Genomic DNA, 21,002 nt, shown 5'->3' with positions numbered 1-21,002 from the left:
CCTGTGATATCATTTGCTTGTAAACGTGGATTTTTCCTGTACTTTGGATGGATATGAGGTGCTTATCTCTGACAGCATCATCATCTTAAGGACCTTTAACAACAATGTCCATATATTTGAAAGTCCAAGGGAGACCAGCAAAGTAATTTCCAGAACGGAAATGCAATTACGGAAATGTTCATGAGTTCCTCTCATGCTCGGTTGAGACTTAACTGTGAACAGAAATGTTTTTGTTACACAAAAATGAGAAATAAAGTATAATATTTAAAGAGTTACATTAAGAGTCCCTGTAGAGAAAAGGAATATGACATTGAAAAAGTGGGCTGTCCCATTATAGTTTATCTCAATACAAAACATAAATAATTAAACATTTTGTGTTTGAACAGAACTTTATCTCCCGGTTTCACAGACAAGTCTTAAGCCTACTCTTGGACTAAAATGCATGTTTGAGCTGTTTTAACTGAAAGCAACTTGCACTGACATTTCTTTAAATATGTCAGTGCCATTGTTTTGTCTAGAGAGTCAAGATTCACACCAGTAATGTTTTTTTTTTTTTTCTAAGGCACTTTTATAAAAACTTCTTAAATGTCGTAATTGAACTAAGGCCTAATCCTAGCTTAATTTAAGCCCTGTCTGTGAAACGGGATCTGATATATCTGATAATGTGATCACATTTGTCATTAGAGGTCATTTCCAGCAACAAAATATTGGGTAACACTTTATTTTACAGTCCTGTTCCCCATGTACATACTATGTACTTATTATAATAATTACAATACGTGAGCTTAGAATTATCTCCACTTTTGGTCGAAATTGAGTTTTTGACATGATCTGATCCATTAGGTGTTTATTAATGCCTGTGGTGTTATTTTTGTAAAAAAAAAAAAAAAATTGTTAGTAGTTATTAATAAAATAGATTATACTACATAACCGTTTTGCCAGCTGGGATGTAAAAACTTTGATGCTCAATATCTCAGAACTACCCTAAACGGAGATAGAACCTTATAATTCTAAGCTGTCGAATAACTAGGTAGGCTACTAACCCAGAAAACTACCCATGTAGTTACCCAGTACTTTCTTAGGTAAGTCCACGTAAGTGTGTGTGTGTGTGTGTGTGTGTGTGTGTGTGTGTGTGTGTGTGTGTGTGTGTGTGTGTGTGTATACAGTACAGGTCAAAAGTTTGGAAACATTACGTTTTTTTATATTTTTGAAAGAAGTCTCTAATGCTTATCAAGGCTGCGTTTATTTGATCAAAAATACAGAAAAAAACAGTAATATTGTGAAATATTATTACAACTTAAAATAATACTTTTCTATTTGAATATACTTTAAAAAAAAAAAAAATTATTCCTGTGATGCAAAGCTGAATTTTCAGCATCATTACTCCAGTCTTCAGTGTCACATGTGACATCCAGTCTATCACATGATCCTTTAGAAATCATTCTAATATTCTGATTTATTATGAGTGTTGGAAACAGTTCTGCTGCCTAATATATTTGATGAATAAAAGGTTAAAAAGAACTGCATTTATTCAAAAAAAAAAAAAAAAAAAGTTTATAATAATATAAATCTTCTTTACTATCACTTTTTATCAATTTAACACATCCTTGCTGAATAAAAGTATTGATTTATTTAAAAAAAAGAAAGAAAAAAAATTACTGACCAGTAGTGTATATTGTTGTTACAAAAGATTTCTATTTTTTTTTTCTGTATTTTTGATCAAATAAATGCAGGCTTGATGATCAGAAGAAACTTCTTTCAAAAACATTAAAAATAGTAATGTTTCCAAACTTTTGACCTGTACTCTGTATATATATATATATATATTAGGCCTATCTTAACAGTAAATTGTGCATATGTATCATACAAATAACTTTTGTTCAGTAATGTATCACCAAAACAAAAACACAGAATATCACTTCTTCACAGTCACGGAAAGATCAATAGCTGTTCTCTGTTAAACCAGCAGGCCAAGAAGCATGTGAAACCACATGTAATCCTTGTGCAAATTGTATTGCTTAATAAATAGTCGAAAATATGCTTCTGTAAAATAAAAAAACACTGCACTTGTCTGACTTCCTCAGTTAGACTTTAGTATCAAGCAGTCCTGAGAGAGATTTGTTTCAATTGTCCTCACTAGCTTTGCCAGCTCCTCCATGTTGTTTGACTTCTCCTCCAGCAGCTCATAGCGAAGGCTTGAAATGTCCTGCTTAATCTCCTTCAGTTCACCTGTAACAAAGCAGTCTTCAGTCTGAATTATGAAAAATATGAATCATAAAACTTATTTCACCCAAATATTTTTTATTTTTATTTTTTTTAGATAGATATTTTTTTTTTGCTCTGACCAATAATTAAGTGACCATTGAGTTAAAGGAATAGTTCACTTTAAAATGAAAATTCTGTCATCATATACTCACCCTCATTTTGTTTCAAACCTGTATGAATTTCTTTCTTCTGCTGAACACAAAGGAATATATTTAGAAGAATGTCAGTAATGACAGTTTCTGGGTCCCATTGACTTCCATAGTAGGAAAAAAATATACTATGGAAGTCAATGGGACCCAGAAACTGCCTGGTTACTGACATTCTTCTAAATATATTCCTTTGTGTTCAGCAGAAGAAAGAAATTCATACAGGTTTGAAACAACATGAGGGTGAGTATATGATGACAGAATTTTCATTTTAAAGTGAACTATTCCTTTAATAGTGACCATGTGTAACAAAAAAATATTATTACTATAATGAAGGGTTAAATACACACACTCACCCTCATTGACTTCATCACATTCTTTGTCATTTTGAGCTTTGATGATGTATCGCTTAACGAGACGCTTCATAATTTTCTGTGCAGATCAAATGCAGTAAGTTCAATCACAAATTCAAATGCAAAGAGCAAATCTGAACCATATTCAGATCATCTATAAATATTCAGTGTATGAAAAAAAAAGTAAACATGCCTGATATCGACTGGAGCCAGGAAGATTCTTGTCCCTGCAAGTTTTGCTCTGTCCCAACTTAATCCAACAAATCACAAGAGCAACATAAATGGATTAGTTTATTGTGATTGTAAATGAATGATACAAACTGACTTAACTACTTTGTTTATCAGAGGGGATTTGCCTCACCTCACTGAGCTCAGACCCCTTCATAATGGCTTTGTGTCTGTCAAAAATCTCCCTCAGGAGACTCTTGGCCCCCATCACCAGACCCAGAACAGACTTGGGACTGGGAACCAAGTTAAAAGGCACAGGGAGAGTCCTGCCCTCCTCAAAGTAGGTGAACCAGAGCTTGGCCCGGGCAAACTTCCACTCCACATCTGCATCATCCTGCAAAATGCCAGGATAACACTAATGTTTTGAATGCTTAAAGCGACAAATAAATCAACACAGATATGCAGAGGAAAGAGATGCATGAATAAAACGGTTTAATTCAATTAAAACTAAGCAGTCAAACTAATTATCCCATCCTGAAGAGAATAGAGATAACATTGTTTTTTTCCATAATATGCAAAAACCTCTTCACTGTAGTGCTTCATCAGCACAAAGTCTTAAACAGAGATTTACAGATCCCATTTGGTCCGCTGCACAAAGATTTATAACGTCAGCAGCTCTTAGAAAGCAATATGAAGAAGTTAAACTGAGAAGACATGAAGTACCTCAATCTCCTGAAAGGAACTGTTGATCATGGCAATGAGCATGTTGAGTAGGACGATGACCACTGTGACATTGTAAACTCCATAGAGAACATAGCCAATGTTCTCGATGAACTTGTGTCCATTGTTCACGATTACTGATCTGACCTCAGAAAGGCCAAATATTGCCCAAAACAGTGTCTTGAAGCTTTCTTCTACACTATAAAGATAAAGAAGACATGGACGTTTAAACGAATGAACATTTCCTATTTTCATAAGAGAACTACAACATGTTTGATATGTTACACTATACCGTTCAAACGTTTAGGGTCGGTAAGATTTTTTAAGGTGTTTGAAAGAAAGCTGCATTTATTTGATCAAAAATATTATTACAATTTAAAATAACTGATTTTTATCTGAATATACTTTAAAATATATATTTTTACTCACGTTGTGAAAGCTTCATTCTGTTTAGCACCCCGATAATATGAGTAGAGGTTGAACATTCCAATCATGAAAGCCAGAAAGACTAGGATGAAGATAACCATGAACTTGAAGATGTCCTTCACCGTTCGTCCCAAAGATATCTGCAGTGGTCCGAAGCTCTCATTCGCTGGCAGGATGTACGCAATTCGAGAAAAGCTCAGGACCACTGCGATGGCGTACAAACCCTCTGAAACTAACTGAGGATCAGACGGGAGCCAGTAGATCCGAGCTGGGATAAAAAAAAAGATAATTTATGCAGATCGCTTGTTGTATTACATTGTAATTTTGTGGGAAACAAAATCTTCCCTGACTTGAGAGGACAGTCACTCACCCAACTGGTAGTATCCCACCTCGAGAGGCAAAGTTACATTGGTTAAATCTGTGTAGTGCTCATCAACATAGCGTTGTGCTTCACATGCATGCCAGAAAGCCATTATCCTTGAGATGAAGGATGCCACAAAAATGGCCAACATTCCAAAGTCTAGCATATTCCAAGGCTCGAGCAGATATTCTCTTGGACCTTGAGACCAGATCTCCTTACACTCAGCCCAAATCATCCCTGAGAGAAGGACATTAAAACATAGAAATGAATGTTTGTCCTAGGAGATGGAAATGAACTGTACATTTCGTTCTCTAAATACAGATTGTAGTAGAGTAGTAACCTTTGACAAGTTAAAAATCGGTCAGAAACAAACCTATGACCCAGGAAATGATGAGCATTTCCATCCACGTAAAGGGAGTTGTTTTCATACGAAACAGCTGCGTCGGATAGTCGTGAATGGTCATATTTGGAAGCAGCTTGGTCCCATCAAAGCGGTCTGCAGCGTTCATGACCAAAAGGCCAAGGAAAATAGTGAAGGAGGCCGCGTGTGCCACAAACTTAAGGAAAGGGCCACGCATGATCTTTCCCATCTGTTGGTAACAGCATTTTTTTACCGATAGTGGTGTGATAAACACAAGACTTCAAGTGCTGGATGCATTCTTCTATTGTATATTTGTACATTGCTGCTTATCAGCCTGATATGCTTCAACATTATTATGACTCATAGGATACGGTGGATATTTTAAGCACTGCTAATTTACAACCATGGGAACAGTCTTTCTGAGTAAAGATTTCAGTGGATGATTTATATGTTAAACCCTTTGCTTTATTCTTCAGACATGTACTGTATGTTTGCTATGCAATACATCTGGTTTTCAAGCAGCATACTTTTGTGTGAACATACACTTACCTTGCTGCATGGTGCCACCCAATACACCATAGCTAGAAAGGGGAGTCCCATTGCAACACCTAAAACCACTAGAAACTTAATGGCTGTGGTCTGCTGCCTGAGTCCGGCAAGGTTTTCGTACCATATTGATAAGAGCTGTTGTTGACAGTTAGGATGGGCCACAAACTGTTTGGGACAAATTGATTAAAAATAAGTGTTTTACGATAGAATTAGAAGGCAGATTAAAAGATGTCTGTATTTTATGTATTTACCTTTTTCAGTTCGTACTTTATTGCGAGTTTTAAGCGAATGAGACTTGGTCGGCTGGGCAGTTCTAAAGTCTCATCCTCTTCGCCGTTCAGAATGGCCTCCACTTCCTCTGTGCTCCGACACAGGTCCAGAAGCCCCACAACAAAGTCTTTGCATTGCATAGAAAGTTTCCTATATTCATTCTGAGAAAGATAGTCATTACAAAGAAAATGCAATCGTTCTACATTTTTGAAGGAAAAGTTCACCCAAAATAAAAATTCTGTGAAAATTCATCGGTGGAACACAAAAAAGAGAAACGTTGAAGAATGTAATGGCCGTTGAGCTCCAAAATGACAACAAACCAGTATAAATCAACTTGTGTTCTATATTATAAGTCTTATTATTCTATATGTTTGATTTATGCGATGAACAAATTGAATTGGTTATCTTTTCCTTCACTGTAGTTGTCATATCTCATGTGTACTTTTAGATATTCTAATATGCATCATGGCGATTGGTCATGTGACACACGATTGTCAATGTTGATTGGTCACAGCACACTGTTGTCAAACCTGCTGCCACAATTTAGATTTTCAGTAAATAATGACTTAAATTTCAGCCTGCCCTTGTTTTTCACAAGTGTAAAGAAGTACACTTTACGATACTTTCAAACAGAGTACTTATAACAGATATACTTTAAATTAATATACTGTACTTAAGTGTGAATCGTTTTCAAACACTTAACTGCAAGTTAATTGCAATTATATGAAAATGTATTATAGTTTACATTTATATTAAATGCAATTATCTGAAATAGCTGCTTTTTTGACCTACTTAAGTAAGACTTGATTACATCTTTATATGTAATTTCATAATTACTTCGTTCTATTGTCTTTGAAATATGGTTTAAGTGTACTGCCAAGCATTTCTGGTGAACTAAAATATGCTTTAATGTAATGTATATTGAAACTATGTATTTAAATATATTTTATTGAACATTTGTGATGAAATTGCAATTCAGTATATTTAAAATAGACATAAATATCGCGTAATATCAAATAACACTACAATTAAGTTATAATCAAGTAGCGATTTCGCCTAGTTTTAACGAAAAAAGTCGTTTTCATGGATTACACCTCATGTCCTGATTCCGTTACCTGGTCGTTCAAGAACAGCCTACTTTACATGGGCTTTAGTATGTTAGTCAACACATCAAAATAAGTGTACTTCTTTAAAGCACAACAAAATATTAACAAAACATAATTATTTAAAAAGTGCTTTTTAAATAATAATTAATAATTTGATATTATTACAAAGTGCACTTTTTCCCAAGTGTGCTTAATGAAAGTGTAGCCACTTTAAATTACTCTTGAGTGCCTTTTCTTTCATTAACATTACATTATCTGCAAGTACAGTTTAAAAAATATATTTTAAAGTTTGAAGTAGGCTACCCTACAAGTGCAGATTTAATACAATTAACACTCTTCAATTTTACAAAGAGCTCATCACATCACACAAATTTGTATGACTTCAGAAGACTATTTTGTGCTCGCTTTCACTTTATTTAGGCTACATGGAAAACAATTGCCAGTACATTCTTCAGGTTTGCTTCAAAATGAGAAAATAATCACAGGATTTTTATTTTATTTTAGAGAGAACTATCTCTTTAGAACAGTTTTGGTTGTGACTAGGATTTTATTGCAATACCTTAAATTCCTTTTCAATATTGGCCAAGGAGGCGAGCTCATTGCTGAGCTCCAGAGCCGCCAGCACAGGATCCTCATTGGACAGAGAGAGGTACGCTGGACTGGCCAATCCCCTGTAGGCATTGATACGCGAGCGGGAGTGGCTAAAAGAATCGTACTTTTGATGATAATTGCAGGTGTCGCAGGCACAAAAGTAATCATGTGGCTGCTCAATGCGAGCACCCTTTCCCAGAAGAATGTGCACGATCTCATATTCGTGACAGTGAGATGCTAGAATGATTGGAGTGACGTCATGAGAAAAACGCGTGCCATCTTCGTCATACGCAAAAAAGTCATCGTGCATCGAAGCCTGACTGGGGCTCGTTGTGAGTCTCTTGTAGTCGGCGAAAGCTTTGTGGCTCAAAATGGCCTCGACAATCCTGGTGTAACCTTTGCTGATGGCCAACAATAGTGCGTCCCCAATACGCGACAGGTTGTCTTTATTTAACAGCAGCTCTATTACCTCTAAGTGTTCGTTTGCCACTGCCAACTGCAATGCATTCTGGCCCATGTAGTCCACACAGTTAACATCCAGCTCAGGGATCTCCTCAAGCATCCTGCGAACGACAGGTATGTTTCCATACTCGGCGGCATCAAGGAGACGTTCCTCCACAGGCGTTAGACTGTTAGGATGGGCATTGAACATGTAAGCTGCCCCTCGCACCGCCTGCCTTCGGCTCTTGGGTAGCGCCTGTCGGGCCAGGTTCTCTCTACGATGAAAAACATACCAAAAACGTGTATATATTAGAATGTATTTATTAATGTAGATCTACTATTCAGTATGCCACTGAATAACACAAATTATGTTGGCTATTGTTTAGTTTAATTTATTCATACAAATATTTGCAGACTTTGTTTAATAGCCATAGCAGTGCTAAACATGTTACTTACATTCATTCATGCCAATGACTTGTATGCTAAACTTTTGAACTGACACTGCTAGATTCTAATGAGTGTTTAATGAAAACTGACATTTTAAACAAGCAAACCAATACACAAATATTACAGTGAACTGAGTGACAGTTTCCAGTCAGGACATTGAACTACATTTTATCTCAGAAGGCAACGGCAACTAAACATACAGTACGTATGCACAGAATCTTGACCAACTCACCCATGGTAGTGTCCATAACTGCCGTAAGAGTCCTCGCCAAAGTCTTCGTTCATCAGTAGATTGTCTTTACTTCTGTTCCTCTTTTCAATTGTGTGAAACTTTGATTGATTTTTATCCTCCAGAACAGGTCTCCTTTGATTCATACTTTCAAATGAGGCAGTTCACGTCTTAAATGTGAACACACCAAAGCACAATCCTGTTATCCAAACATCCAGCTGTGAGTGATTGAGTGTGCGCTACACACTGGCAAGTCACCATCCTCTACAGCCTTTGTTATGTTCCCGTTTAAGTCTTGAGATTGTGCAGAGCACAGAGGAATTTTAACTGTTCTTTTTCATTGGCTACTAATGAGGAATGCAACAATCTTCATGCTGGTTTACAAAAACTTAAAATGAATAGTTTTCTTCCTGGCTCAGTTTATTTGGTCAAACTGAATGAAACTGAAAGCATTTAGTCCTAATTTGAATGTTAGACAGATAATAGAATCCATTCATTTTCTTGATTGGTAACATTTTCAGTATGAAGAATCATAAGAAAATCGCAGAAATGCCATGTGCAAATCCCTCACCTTTCAAAATAAATCTGGCACTGTATATTCCTCTCTGTTTGTATTAGGAACCATGATTAAAATCTGCTTTCAGCTTCCAAAATCAGAACTCAGTGACGGAGTGCATGTAGAATCCCTTTGGGTCTATTTCAGCGTTCCCAATAAACCTCTACATCCTGTGTTCCTTACGAACGTCCAGCTCTCTGTAAACTGTGGGAAATGCCTTCAATGGAGTTCCAGACTGACCAATCGACATGAACATTCAGCGGCGACATCACACTTTTGATTCTCTTTATTTTGCATCTCTCTGGCATTCTTTCTCCCACAGTCTCACATCTGTGTGTGTGTGTGTGTGTGTACAGTATACCCACATGACTAAATGTGTACGTGCTGCAGTGGTCAGTTTACTGGCCACAAAAATCGTGAGTACGTGAGCCAAACCGATGGGTCAAAAGGTAACCCACACAGTGGGTCATGGGAAGCCACTGTCTTGTTTCTATTCTCATGTTGATAGGCCCTGACACTGAGGACTATCAGAGTGACTGTTTTTAGACTATTTTTATTATTTTCAAGGACATGCTAACTAACTGCCCTCGGCCCAAGGCTTGCTGCTGCAATACGATTTTGCAGATAGTTTCTTTGCCAGGAATTAAACATTAGTAACACTTTACAAAAAGGCTTCATTTGTTAACATTATTGCATTAACTAACATGAACTAAAACTGTACAAAATATTTTTACAGCATTTATTAATCTTTGCTAATGTTAGTCAAAAAAAATGTTCATGTTAGTTCACATTGCATTATGTCAAAATATATAACCTTTGATCTTAAAAATCTATTAGTAATTGTTGCGGTTAAGATTAACTAAGATTAAGAAATGCTGTAGAAGTACTGTTCATTCTTAGTTTATGTAAATTAATGTAGTTAACTAGTGTTAACAAATGAAACCTTAAGTGGTAATGCAACATTATTTTCTCTAATAAATGGTTGGATAACAATTTTATTTGTTGTTATTATCAAAACATCTTTTTAAAGTCTAAAAGTTAAAGTCTGTAAATCATCTGAAAGAGGCTATTATAGATTTTGTGGTATTTTTCCCCCCACTAAAGTCAACTTTCACCCAAAACCTGCACCAAAACAAAATGTATTTTTCACATAACCATTTCACCCTCTGATCCTAAAAGGTTTGCAGGCTGTTTCTGCTTCTGTAACTTTTAGAATTCTGTACGCGAATGTTAAATGATGTGGTCATAGTCATGCATATTCATAACTTAATCAAGTGGATTTTAAATGCAATTTAAGAGAAATGGCTGCTGAAAATTCAGATTTACCATCACAGAAATCATTTTATAATTTAAATAAGTTAAAATAAAAGATAAATCACCCATTCATGTCTAAAATGTCCAATCAAATTGCATATTCTGTAGATCATTTGCTTTAAAATAAAATTCTGTCTTCATGTAAATTATGTAAATGAAAAAGTTTATCACTAACATACCTTACACTTACAAGATATGTTTTTGAAATGTTTCATGTTCATATCAAGGATAGAAGTGAGGCAAAACTGTGATGGGTGCCTCATCCAAAAAAAAATAATAATAAAAATAATAGGTGCATGATGCCCTTGAATGTGCTGGTTGTGACATCATAACCATAATGATTTCAGAATGAGACATTTTTGCAGCTCATTTTCCCGTAAATGAGTTGGGTGGTTCTGTGGAGAGTAAGGAGGAAGCTTTGCATTCTTAACATTGGAGTTTTATGTCTGAACAAGGACAATACTCCTTTAAAGTACAGGACGTCTCCTTTTTGTGCAATACCAAAAAATACCAAATTCCTGTGCTCATATCATGGTGTTATCTGGTTCCCTCCACTCTCTCACAGTGACTCCCACATAGGCCCAGGGCAAGGTCCTGCTCACGAAATGCTTCAGCAGAGTTGGATTTTTTGTTTAGTCTTTGGCAGGACAAAATTTGGCAGGATTCTTTGCTCTAAATAGACATGGTACAGATGGTTTATCATATACACACATAACGACTGACATATTTACCTAAGGACAGTGATGCTAATATCGGCCCACACACTACGCAGCTTATTTTAAGCGTGTTAATTATCTCTGTCCTGCCAATGATTCAGGACAAACAACAGGCCACCCACGTCAATTGCGACAGAGCTATTTGCCTTTTTTCTTTCTTTTTTTTTTTTTTAAAGTGCCAGGTCATCTAAAAGTAGAGCTCATGACAGCCAATACCTTTAGGAACACATTACCTGTTCTTTGGACTCTACTGTCTGTTGAGTGTTTTTCATCACAGCTATAATATAAGTGCCCCAATCAACCTAAATATAAATAAATAAATAGCAGACACCATATAGATTAAATGAGGAAAATTCAGTACCCCATAGTACACTTAGTTCGTTTCAAAAACACGAACAACAGTATAAAACACCAAAACTTCCCTTACTACATGTAAGTAGAACAAACAAAATAAGAATAAACGTCAATATAAAAGCGTGGGCCCACACACACACACACACCAGTCAAAACAACCCACCCCATTGCAGGCCTGTAACGTTGCTGGGGAGCGTTGTGGCCTTGAAAACAGCAAATGGCCTCTTCACTCGAATGAGCCAAAATAAATCAACTGATCACCTGAACGCCTGTTTTTTCAGGCAGACTCTGAAGTGGCGTCCGTCCTGTAGTCTCACCGGCAGTCAGCAGAATGGCGGCGCGCTTCTCTCCACGATGTCCGCGTGGATTAGAGTGCGGCCTGGTCCCTGATGATACTCAGCTCTATATTTCTTCACGCCCTGACGAAACTTACCAATTCACAAAATTAACGGAATGCATAGCTGATATAGAAAACTGGATGACTAGTAATTTCCTACTACTTAATTCTGAAAAAAACAGAGATTCTAATTATTGGAGAAAAAACTTCCTCTCGTAATAACCTAGAATACTGTCTAACACTTGATGGCTGCTCTGTCAAGTCTTCGTCGTCGGTTAAGAACCTGGGTGTGCTCTTTGATACCAATCTTTCATTTGAAAGTCACGTTTCTAGCATCTGTAAAACCGTATTTTTCCATCTTAAAAATATATCTAAATTACGTCATATTCTCTCAATGACAAATGCGGAACAGTTAGTTCATGCGTTCATGACATCTAGGCTAGATTAATATAATGCTATTATAGGTGGTTGCCCTGCACGCTTAATAAACAAACTACAGCTGGTCCAAAACGCAGCAGCTCGAGTTCTTACCAGAACCAGGAAGTATGACCATATTAGCCCTGTTCTGTCAACACTGCATTGGCTCCCTATTAAACATTGTATAAATTTAAAAATATTGCTGATTACTTACAAAGCACTAAATGGTTTAGCTCCCCAGTACTTGAGCGAGCTCTTAATGCAGTCCTTCACGTCTATTGCGATCTCAAAATTCTGGCCAGTTGATAATACCTTGAATATCAAAATCAACTGCTGGTGGTAGATCCTTTCCCTATTTAGCAGTAAAACTTTGGAACAGTCTTCCTAACATTGTCCGGGAGGCAGACACACTCTGTCAGTTCCAATCTAGACTAAAGACACATCTCTTTGACCTAGCATACACATAACACATTATAGACTTCTATAATTCAATGTTAGGCTGCATAGATTAGGTCAGCCGGAACCGGGAACAATTCCCATAAATCCTGATGTACTCATTACATCATAAGAAGGATGGCGTCTACGCTAATATAGTCTCTCTGTTTATCCCGAGGTTTACCGCAGTCTGCCAGACCCAGGCCGTATCCAGATCTGATGAAGGACCTGCGCCTGGACACGACGACAACGCAATCCTGAAGTGTCAACTAGTCTCTCCCCTGTGAAGGCCTCCTTCCCTTCCCTTTACTTCTGTACAGATAAAACGCTGTCAAATAATTCCAGTTCACATGGCTACGTGGAAGCGATAAATAATTCTGTATTATAAAATTTTAAGGCCAGACAAGTAATTTGTTGAGGTCAATTTGTAAAGAAAGACTACACGTCTGCACACATATATATTCAAACACGCATACCTATATAATACGCATGCGCACGCCGTCAGTGTTTTCACAGGTTTGCGTTTTATAAGTTTGCGCAGAGATAACCTTTTTTTTAATAATTTCTCAAGACTTGCACCTTGGAACCTATTTCAAGGTTTGCGTTCTCGAGCCACCAGGCAAAGCGCAAAGTCGTGTTAGCACCCCCTAAGTAACTAAGTTAATGATATTTCCAACGGAAGTGAATCAATCAAAACTATTGTTTAGAGCTGCTGTAAAGCCAAACAATCTCTGTTACTTTAATTTCCTATTATCACTGTAAAGTTGCTTTGAAACAATCTATATTGGTAAAAGCGCTATATAAATGAAGGTGACTTGACTTGACTTGGTCCGGAGCTTTAACTCAGTCTCGTCCTCGAAATGAACTACACTCAGATGACTATTTGCAGTCAAAAGCCAGTTAGTCATCTGGTTTCTCACTCTCAGTCACTATAATGAACGAAGCTTCGTGCTGCGCGGGGAAGCAGGCTCAGAGGAAAAATAAATCTTCCTTTAAGTCTTAAGTATATAAAGTGGGCATACAGACATTGTTATGATACTATCTGAATCATAAAACCTTATAAATACCCCAGTACTCAGTAAACAGGTGTTTATGAGCTTAATAACCCTTACTGGGTTACACATATATATGTAATCATTCATAAAATAGTTTACCAAGATAAAGAGAAACTGAAACCTTTTTTTGTTTGTTTTTTGCTCGAGTAATATTTCCGTTGGGGGCATACCCTGAATTAGCATGCGGTGTTCATGAACCTGCTTTCAGAAGGTCTGCATTCAGTGTTAGAAGCAATATCAGAGGTAAGTTACCACTCTGTTTGTGTTAAAATATAAAATTAAAATATATATAAAATGTGTGTGTATGTATATAGCCTACATATAAAGCATTTCTCATATTTTATAGTTCACAGTTTATCATTTTATCTCTCATTTTTATTTACTTACTCATCGTGGTAATCTTCTGCTTCAACTAATATCTTATGCATACGATTATTTGTGGTTCAGGTGCAAACATGTGTGAAGTCGATGACTTGGGTCCAGCTGCTCCACCATGTCTTGAGAGCTATACGGCTCCAGAGGAAGGCAAAGTCTACATAATGTATCATGGCACATCAAGGGAGGTTGCGCAAAAAATTGCTAAGGATGGTTTCCGCCAGTCTGATAAAGGCATGCTTGGACGTGGCGTCTACCTCAGCCGAGATCGACAGAAGGCCTCCAGATACCCTTTACATCTTCCTATGAACCAGAGAGTGATTGTGAGAGTGCAGGTCAATGTTGGAAAAGTGAAGAAGATTGATTATCAAGGTCATCCATTGCAGAAAACCTGGCATGATCATGGGTATGACACTGCCTGGTGCCCTCCAAACTGTGGGATGGTGCCAAGCGGTCTTGAGGAAGACTGTGTTTGGGATCCAAAACAAATCACAATCATTGATGAAATACACCCAAAAATGGAGGAAACCCAAGTGGAGGAAAGTCTTTGTGGAATCCTTTAATAATATTAATATTTTTTATTTTTATGTAACTCTAGATATCTTCAGGATAAGAACAATGTGGGATTGGTACAATGTGACCATTATTTTAACATTACTTTACATTCACACTTTATTCACCTATAATACCTATTGGCTGGCTGTCTTTGTTTTGAATTAAAAAGTAAAATATTATGCTTTGGAATGAAAAGAAATAGTAAAAATAAAAAAATATTGTAATAAATTAAAGCCTACATGAAAAATGCACCTATAGTACTGCAGTCATTTATTTGTTATTGTCCACCCGTGCTTTAGGGATGTTAAATAATATTAAGCAAACCAATAGAATTGCACTTTTGTTAGGCTATGTGTTTAGGTCTTCCTATGTCTTTCCTTTTTTTCTTTCTTTTTCTTTCACCTTATTCCGAAGTGATTGTTTTATGAGACCCGTGCTTCTACGAAACGCTACAATTATTTTAAATTGAACTCTTCCTTTTTTTCAAAACTTATATCTTTCAATCTTTTAATTCCCAGAAAATGAATTAGAAATTAAAATTAGCAGTCACAGCTAGTTTCTGTTCGGTCGGTGGACCATTTACAGGAAAACAGACCGGTAAAGTAAAAGTCAAACTTGAATTACACTTGAAGATTTTTTTTTTTTTTTTTTTTTTTATGGAATAAACTGGGGGAGGTTTTTTTTTTACATTTTTCTTTTCTTCTGAATTTTTTTTTATTTGATTTCGAATAAACCGTAATATAAAATAAATAATTATTATATCATAAAAATCAGTCCAGTTTTTATTCCAATTTAATAAAAATCATTAAACCTGTAACATGGACACAAATCATACTGCTTACTTTAGACAGGCTTTGAGTGTTTTGAATAAAATCTACTGTCTCATGCAAACTAAGTACAACAGTCAATTTAAAAAAGGGCCGCTGCATTGGAATTTCAAGTGCTGGATAGTTTGACAGTTTCTTTCAGACTGAATTATTTGGTTTAATCTAGCAGTGTTCCATGTAAATAAAACATTTTGGCAATAACACAATTCCCTTTATTCATAACAATGAATAGATTAGTATGAATATTTCGGGCTGTGACAAAGGCATGGTGGACTAAATCACAATGACAAAAAGTTTATTGCTATTAACTGTATTTTTGTCAAAAAAAGTTCACAGGGCAGAAGTGCAAGTTCTTAGAGACCCAATTATATTTAGTTCCATGATCTTCAGAATCTTTATGGATTTATTTGGAATTCGGGATCTCAACTCTCCTGATCTTCATAGTCACTGATTTGATTTTGACAAGCGTGCCATTTTTGGTCCAGGTGTCCCAGTGGATATGTGACTGGGTGGACAGGTCTTGGTCCAGTGGTGAGCCATTCAAATTGGCCTTGCCACACTGGTTAAACCACCATCCAGTGTTGTTCTGGTTCTCACTGCAGCTCTCAACAGCTTTATCAGCAAACGTGCAGAATGGAGAACAACCGTCGTTGTCAACGTCAGAGGTACTGAAAGGGGCCGTATCTTGATTCTGCTCTTGGTCATACCCTCGAAAAGCATCACCTTCAGAGAGAGAGAGAGAGAGAGAGAAAGAGAAAAACATTACATATTTAATCCTTGAGCTGTGTTGAAAATACTTTACCTAATTTGCTGTTCCCGGTCAAAAATGGGGACTTTTAAATTGCTTGTAAATCTCTCATTATGATGTATTATCAATGATTAAATATTTTTGTTTTATTTAACAAATTTTGTTGAATAATTTTGTATTTCTTTTTGGAACTGATTGATTATAGGCCTCATTGATTTGAGCTTGAAACAATGGTTTAACAGTAAAGAACCTTCTGTGGAATTGAAAAGTTCCATGGATGTTAAATGTTCTTCACCATCAATGCCAATAAAAAATAACCTTTATTTTTAGGTCAACTAATATAGACAGGAAACAAACACAGAAAACAGGAACACACACTGTAAAAAAATACTTTTTCTTTTGTCAAATCAACTTAGATAATTAATGTGGCTCAGATAACATAATATTGTGGGTTTCTGTTGATTAAACCAATCTCCTTCATTGTATTAACTCAAATTTTTAATTTCAACCAGGGTACGTTTTTAAGTTAAACCAACAACAGTTTTTCACTGTGTGTTTAACTCCACTTTTAGACATACAGTACAGGTCAAAGGTTTGGAAACATTTTTTTATATTTTTGAAACAAGTCTCTAATGCTTATCAAGGCTGCGTTTATTTGAACAAAAATACAGAAAAAAAAAATTCTATTTGAATATACTTTAAAAAATAATTTATTCCTGTGATGCAAAGCTGAATTTTCAGCATCATTACTCCAGTCTTCAGTGTCACATGTGACATCCAGTCTATCACATGATCCTTTAGAAATCATTCTAATATTCTGATTTATTATGAATGTTGGAAACAGTTCTGCTGCCTAATATATTTGATGAATAAAAGGTTAAAAAGAACTGCATTTATTCAAAATAAAGAAATATTTTCTAATAATATAAATCTTCTTTACTATCACTTTTTATCAATTTAACACATCCTTGCTGAATGTATTGATTTATTTCAAAAAAAGAAAGAAAAAAAATTACTGACCCCAAATTGCTGACCAGTAGTGTATATTGTTGTTACAAAAGATTTCTATTTTTAAAAAATTTGCATCTTTTTTAAAAAATGTTTTTTTTTTTTTTTTTTTTTTTATTCATCAAAGTATCCTAAAAAAGTATCACAGGTTATGAAAAAAATATTAAGCAGCAGAACTGTTTCCAACTTTGATAATGAATCATCATATTAGAATGATTTCTAAAGGATCATGTGATAAACTGGAGTAATGATCCTGAAAATTCAGCTTTGCATCACATAAATAAATGATCATTTAAAGTATAATAAATTGAAAACCAATTATTTTAAATTGTAATAATATATCACAATATTAAATTTTTTTTCTGTATTTTTGATCAAATAAATGCAGGCTTGATGAGCAGAAGAAACTTCTTTCAAAAACATTAAAAATAGTAATGTTTCCAAACTTTTGACCTGTACTGTACACTCATGATCTTCCCTAAGCACTTCCCCTCTGGGAATCCCCGCTGCCATTTTGAAGTACATTTAACTTCATCAAGCGGATGAGGGAAGTTAATTTGGGAAGTTAAAAAACACTCAACGCCTAGATTTTGACCAAGGGAGTGGTCTACTCATATGTACACTTCAGACAGATCCATAGACCCCAATGCAACAAGATTGTGACGTCACAACAACAACTTAGTGCTTGCACTTAATTTACCCACAAGGGCTTAGGGCTTTCCATTTAAACCGGTTGCAAGGGTTCCACTTGTGCAACGTAAGCAATGACGTACATCCGAGTGAACAAGACAGAGGGAAGTTAGCGAGGGAAGGGCATACAATTTCTCTCTTCTGCTGAACACAAAAGAACATATTATATTATTTTTATTTTATTTTTTTCGTACTAGCGGGGCCCATCAACTATTTGGTTACAGACATTCTCCAAAATATCTTTTTTCGTGTTCAGCAGGGGAAAGAAATTCATACAGATTTGGAAAAACTTGAGGCTGAGCAAATGATGACAGAACTTTCATTTTTGGGAGAACTATCCCTTTAAACGCAGCCATAGGACTAAGCTTAAATAATTTAAAAAAGAGTAGCCTACCAAAAAGAAACATTTACCTGACATCTACGATCATTCTGTTCCAAAAGGAATACATACAAAACCCTGTCTTATTGAAAGAAAACAAGTTGATAAAGAGATTGAATCCAGTGTATGGCAATAATAGCATAAAGAGAGTTTTATAAGCATTTTTTTTTTACCAGGAACACCACAAGTGTAACAGTTGAAAAAAAGCTTTACTCAGCCTCAGCCAATTGCCCTAATAATATTTGCAATTGGCTGACCTGCACAACCAGCATATCTGCCCAGGTGTATTGCAAAGAATTTAGTTTCATCTTCGAGCCAGAAATTGTCGTATGAAGCATAGGCCGTGGAATCATCTTGCGAGACCAGGGACACGTGCAGCTGGAAACGTGTGTTCCACTGACTCACAATATTGAAGATCTTCCTCAAACCCAACCAGTGTTCACCTTCAGAGACATACAGTATATATATAAAGTCAATGCCTGTTAATTCATTTATTGATTTACAAATGAACTGACTTATGTACCTGGTAAGTGTCCAAATCCATCCAAGTACTGTGACCACATTCGTTTAAAGTCAGTGAGACCATCGGTCCGTCTCTGTATTACTGTCCATCCCCCTTCCATGTAATCCATCTCACAGAACACCTGCTGGCCAGTTTAAGACACTTAATTCATTACGTGTAAACATAAAACCATTTTTGATTTGCTTTCTGATTAAAATAACTGTGGTTGGAAAATTTTAAACAAAACTAAAAGGAGGTACTTTCCTCAAATGGAACATCTGTGTTTTCTGGCTGAATTATATAAATTCCACTAGGGATTTTTGGAGACACGTCACCTAGTGTCTCTTTGATATCACTGCAGTCTTTCCCTGTGGAATGAAAATAAATTCACCATGAGGATGTGTAAATGATAAATATTTTGCAGAAAGTTTGACAGCATGTTAATCATCTTACCGTGGGACTCCATGGGCTTCACGGAAAATATGTCACTGTTGCTTCTCTGCACATCTGAACTGAGCGTGTTAACTTTGGCCATAAGCTCTATTATCTTAAAAAAAAAAAATCAGAGCAATATGTTTAAGAATGCAGAAGAGGATTTTGTGGTTTGGAAGTTTGGAAATTTTTAGAATACCTGGCTTGAGAGAAATTCCAAAGCCTTCTGCTGTTCATCGATGAGATCTCTGATCAGCTTCCTAGTGTTTCTTGTATATGACACCATGGTATGCTGGAGGTTACCTAAGATACACAAACTTAAAACTCTGTGCCTCAATGAGTTGTGAAGCAAAACAGTGAATAGAAAGTGAGACATCAAAGGGCTTACAAAGTAGGATTAAATGTAAAGAGTGGGAAATATATCACACTGTATGCAGAAAAAAAGGAAACCTACTGCACAAGGAATGTTTTTCATCACGCATTAGTTTTGCAGTCATTTCACATGGCATAGTGCACTTGTCTTTGCCCGCGTCTCTGTGATAATATTCTTTTTGACCTTGAAGAGAGACGTTCTCAGACCCCTCGGTTAATATAACAGGTTCATTGCGATGAGTACCACTGGTATTCTGTTTAGACAAACAAAATATACCATATTGACAAGATGAGTCCATGAAATATTAATATTACATATAATTAATATTACATATTCATGAAAGATGAGCATCATACAAAATATTAATTTGCAGAACTAATAATGTGTACAATATTTGTTAAAATATTTAGAATTATTATTTTATTATTACATGAAATTGAAGTATACAGTTATGTAAGTATCATATGATGTTTAAACAATGTTCATTCATTTTATTATAATAAGACTGAAATACTTCACATATTACAGGTGTGTGTAATTAGCAAATATTACAGGTATCCCATTTAATGACAAGGTAAATAAAAACTTTAAGATTTAAGGATAACATTCTACATTAATTACAGCTGACAGAAAAGAAAGGTTTCCAACACTCACCACAGCTGATGATGCAAGAAGATTCAGAAATAAAGTAATCCAGATCATTTTGGTCTTTGTGGCAGTCCCACATGTGAAAATGTGAAGATGCGCACCTTCCAATGAGACAGTTGTCTCCAGTGTTGTCCTGTGCATGGGCTGGACTGCCTCTTTACTTCAGACACACAAAAAAAGAAAAAAAGAAAAAAAAAAGAAAAGAAAAGAAAGAAAAGAAAGTAAACCTCACAAAAAAGACGAACCGCTGGTCTCACCTCAACAAAAAGTATCCGGACTCCAGACCAATTCTGTTTCATTTGTAAAGCACTGTTGCTTTATTGCACTTTGACAACATCCTGCATTGACTATGAAAACCAGATGGTGAAATGTGAAACGTTGTTTCTGCTGAGGGAATCAGCAGGACCCAGAGCAGCATACGCAAATGCATTCCTTCCAGAAACACTGTGAGATCCTGGACATGACCGAATGAAAACACGCTATATTAGGCCTACCTTCAAAACACTTGGATTGGCAAAATATGTTTTTCTTTATACTGGGGCATTTGTTGCATCTTCCAAGCTAATTTGTACTGTGACTCCTGTAGCTCACCTGGAAAGGATGTCACTAACAAACTCAAGGCAAAGGGTTTGATCCCCATCAATTTAATACCATAAACTGATAAATACATAATTGCACATGGGATTTTTACTGTACTCTTGGCATCTAATGCAGAAAGACTATGCAGGGTTACAATGTCCTTCAGTAAGTGCCCTTGAAGGAACACATCTGTTGGGGATTAGACAGTTCCGTTGAGTATGCAATATATACTGTATGACTAAAAGCTTTATGCTGCCTGTGGCTGAAAG

The 21,002-nt window shown here is 36.0% G+C and overlaps 2 protein-coding genes across 2 annotated transcripts; both read right to left on the bottom strand.

Moving 5' to 3' along the window:
* Nucleotides 1–1,717: 1,717 nt before the first annotated feature.
* Nucleotides 1,718–8,713, bottom strand: trpc6a (transient receptor potential cation channel, subfamily C, member 6a). The gene is made up of 12 exons (XM_084137459.1): nt 8,437–8,713; nt 7,285–8,032; nt 5,601–5,780; nt 5,350–5,514; nt 4,813–5,029; nt 4,449–4,676; nt 4,082–4,346; nt 3,656–3,851; nt 3,126–3,326; nt 2,958–3,014; nt 2,768–2,843; nt 1,718–2,229 (listed from the first exon to the last, which is right to left on the bottom strand). Exons 1-12 carry the CDS (start codon nt 8,577–8,579, stop codon nt 2,081–2,083), a joined length of 2,625 nt encoding a protein of 874 aa, XP_083993585.1. The 5' UTR covers nt 8,580–8,713; the 3' UTR covers nt 1,718–2,080.
* Nucleotides 8,714–15,309: 6,596 nt separating this feature from the next.
* Nucleotides 15,310–20,630, bottom strand: angptl5 (angiopoietin-like 5). The gene is made up of 8 exons (XM_084137464.1): nt 20,161–20,630; nt 19,588–19,759; nt 19,333–19,436; nt 19,155–19,248; nt 18,968–19,069; nt 18,723–18,845; nt 18,457–18,642; nt 15,310–16,097 (listed from the first exon to the last, which is right to left on the bottom strand). The coding sequence occupies exons 1-8, from the start codon at nt 20,293–20,295 to the stop codon at nt 15,778–15,780; spliced, it is 1,236 nt and encodes a 411-aa protein (XP_083993590.1). The 5' UTR covers nt 20,296–20,630; the 3' UTR covers nt 15,310–15,777.
* Between the last annotated feature and the right edge of the window lie 372 nt (nt 20,631–21,002).

The sequence above is a fragment of the Abramis brama genome, assembly GCF_963993115.1.
Source record: "Abramis brama genome assembly, chromosome: 15".
Taxonomy (NCBI): Eukaryota; Metazoa; Chordata; class Actinopteri; order Cypriniformes; family Leuciscidae; genus Abramis; species Abramis brama.
This window is presented reverse-complemented; position numbering and strand designations above follow the sequence as displayed.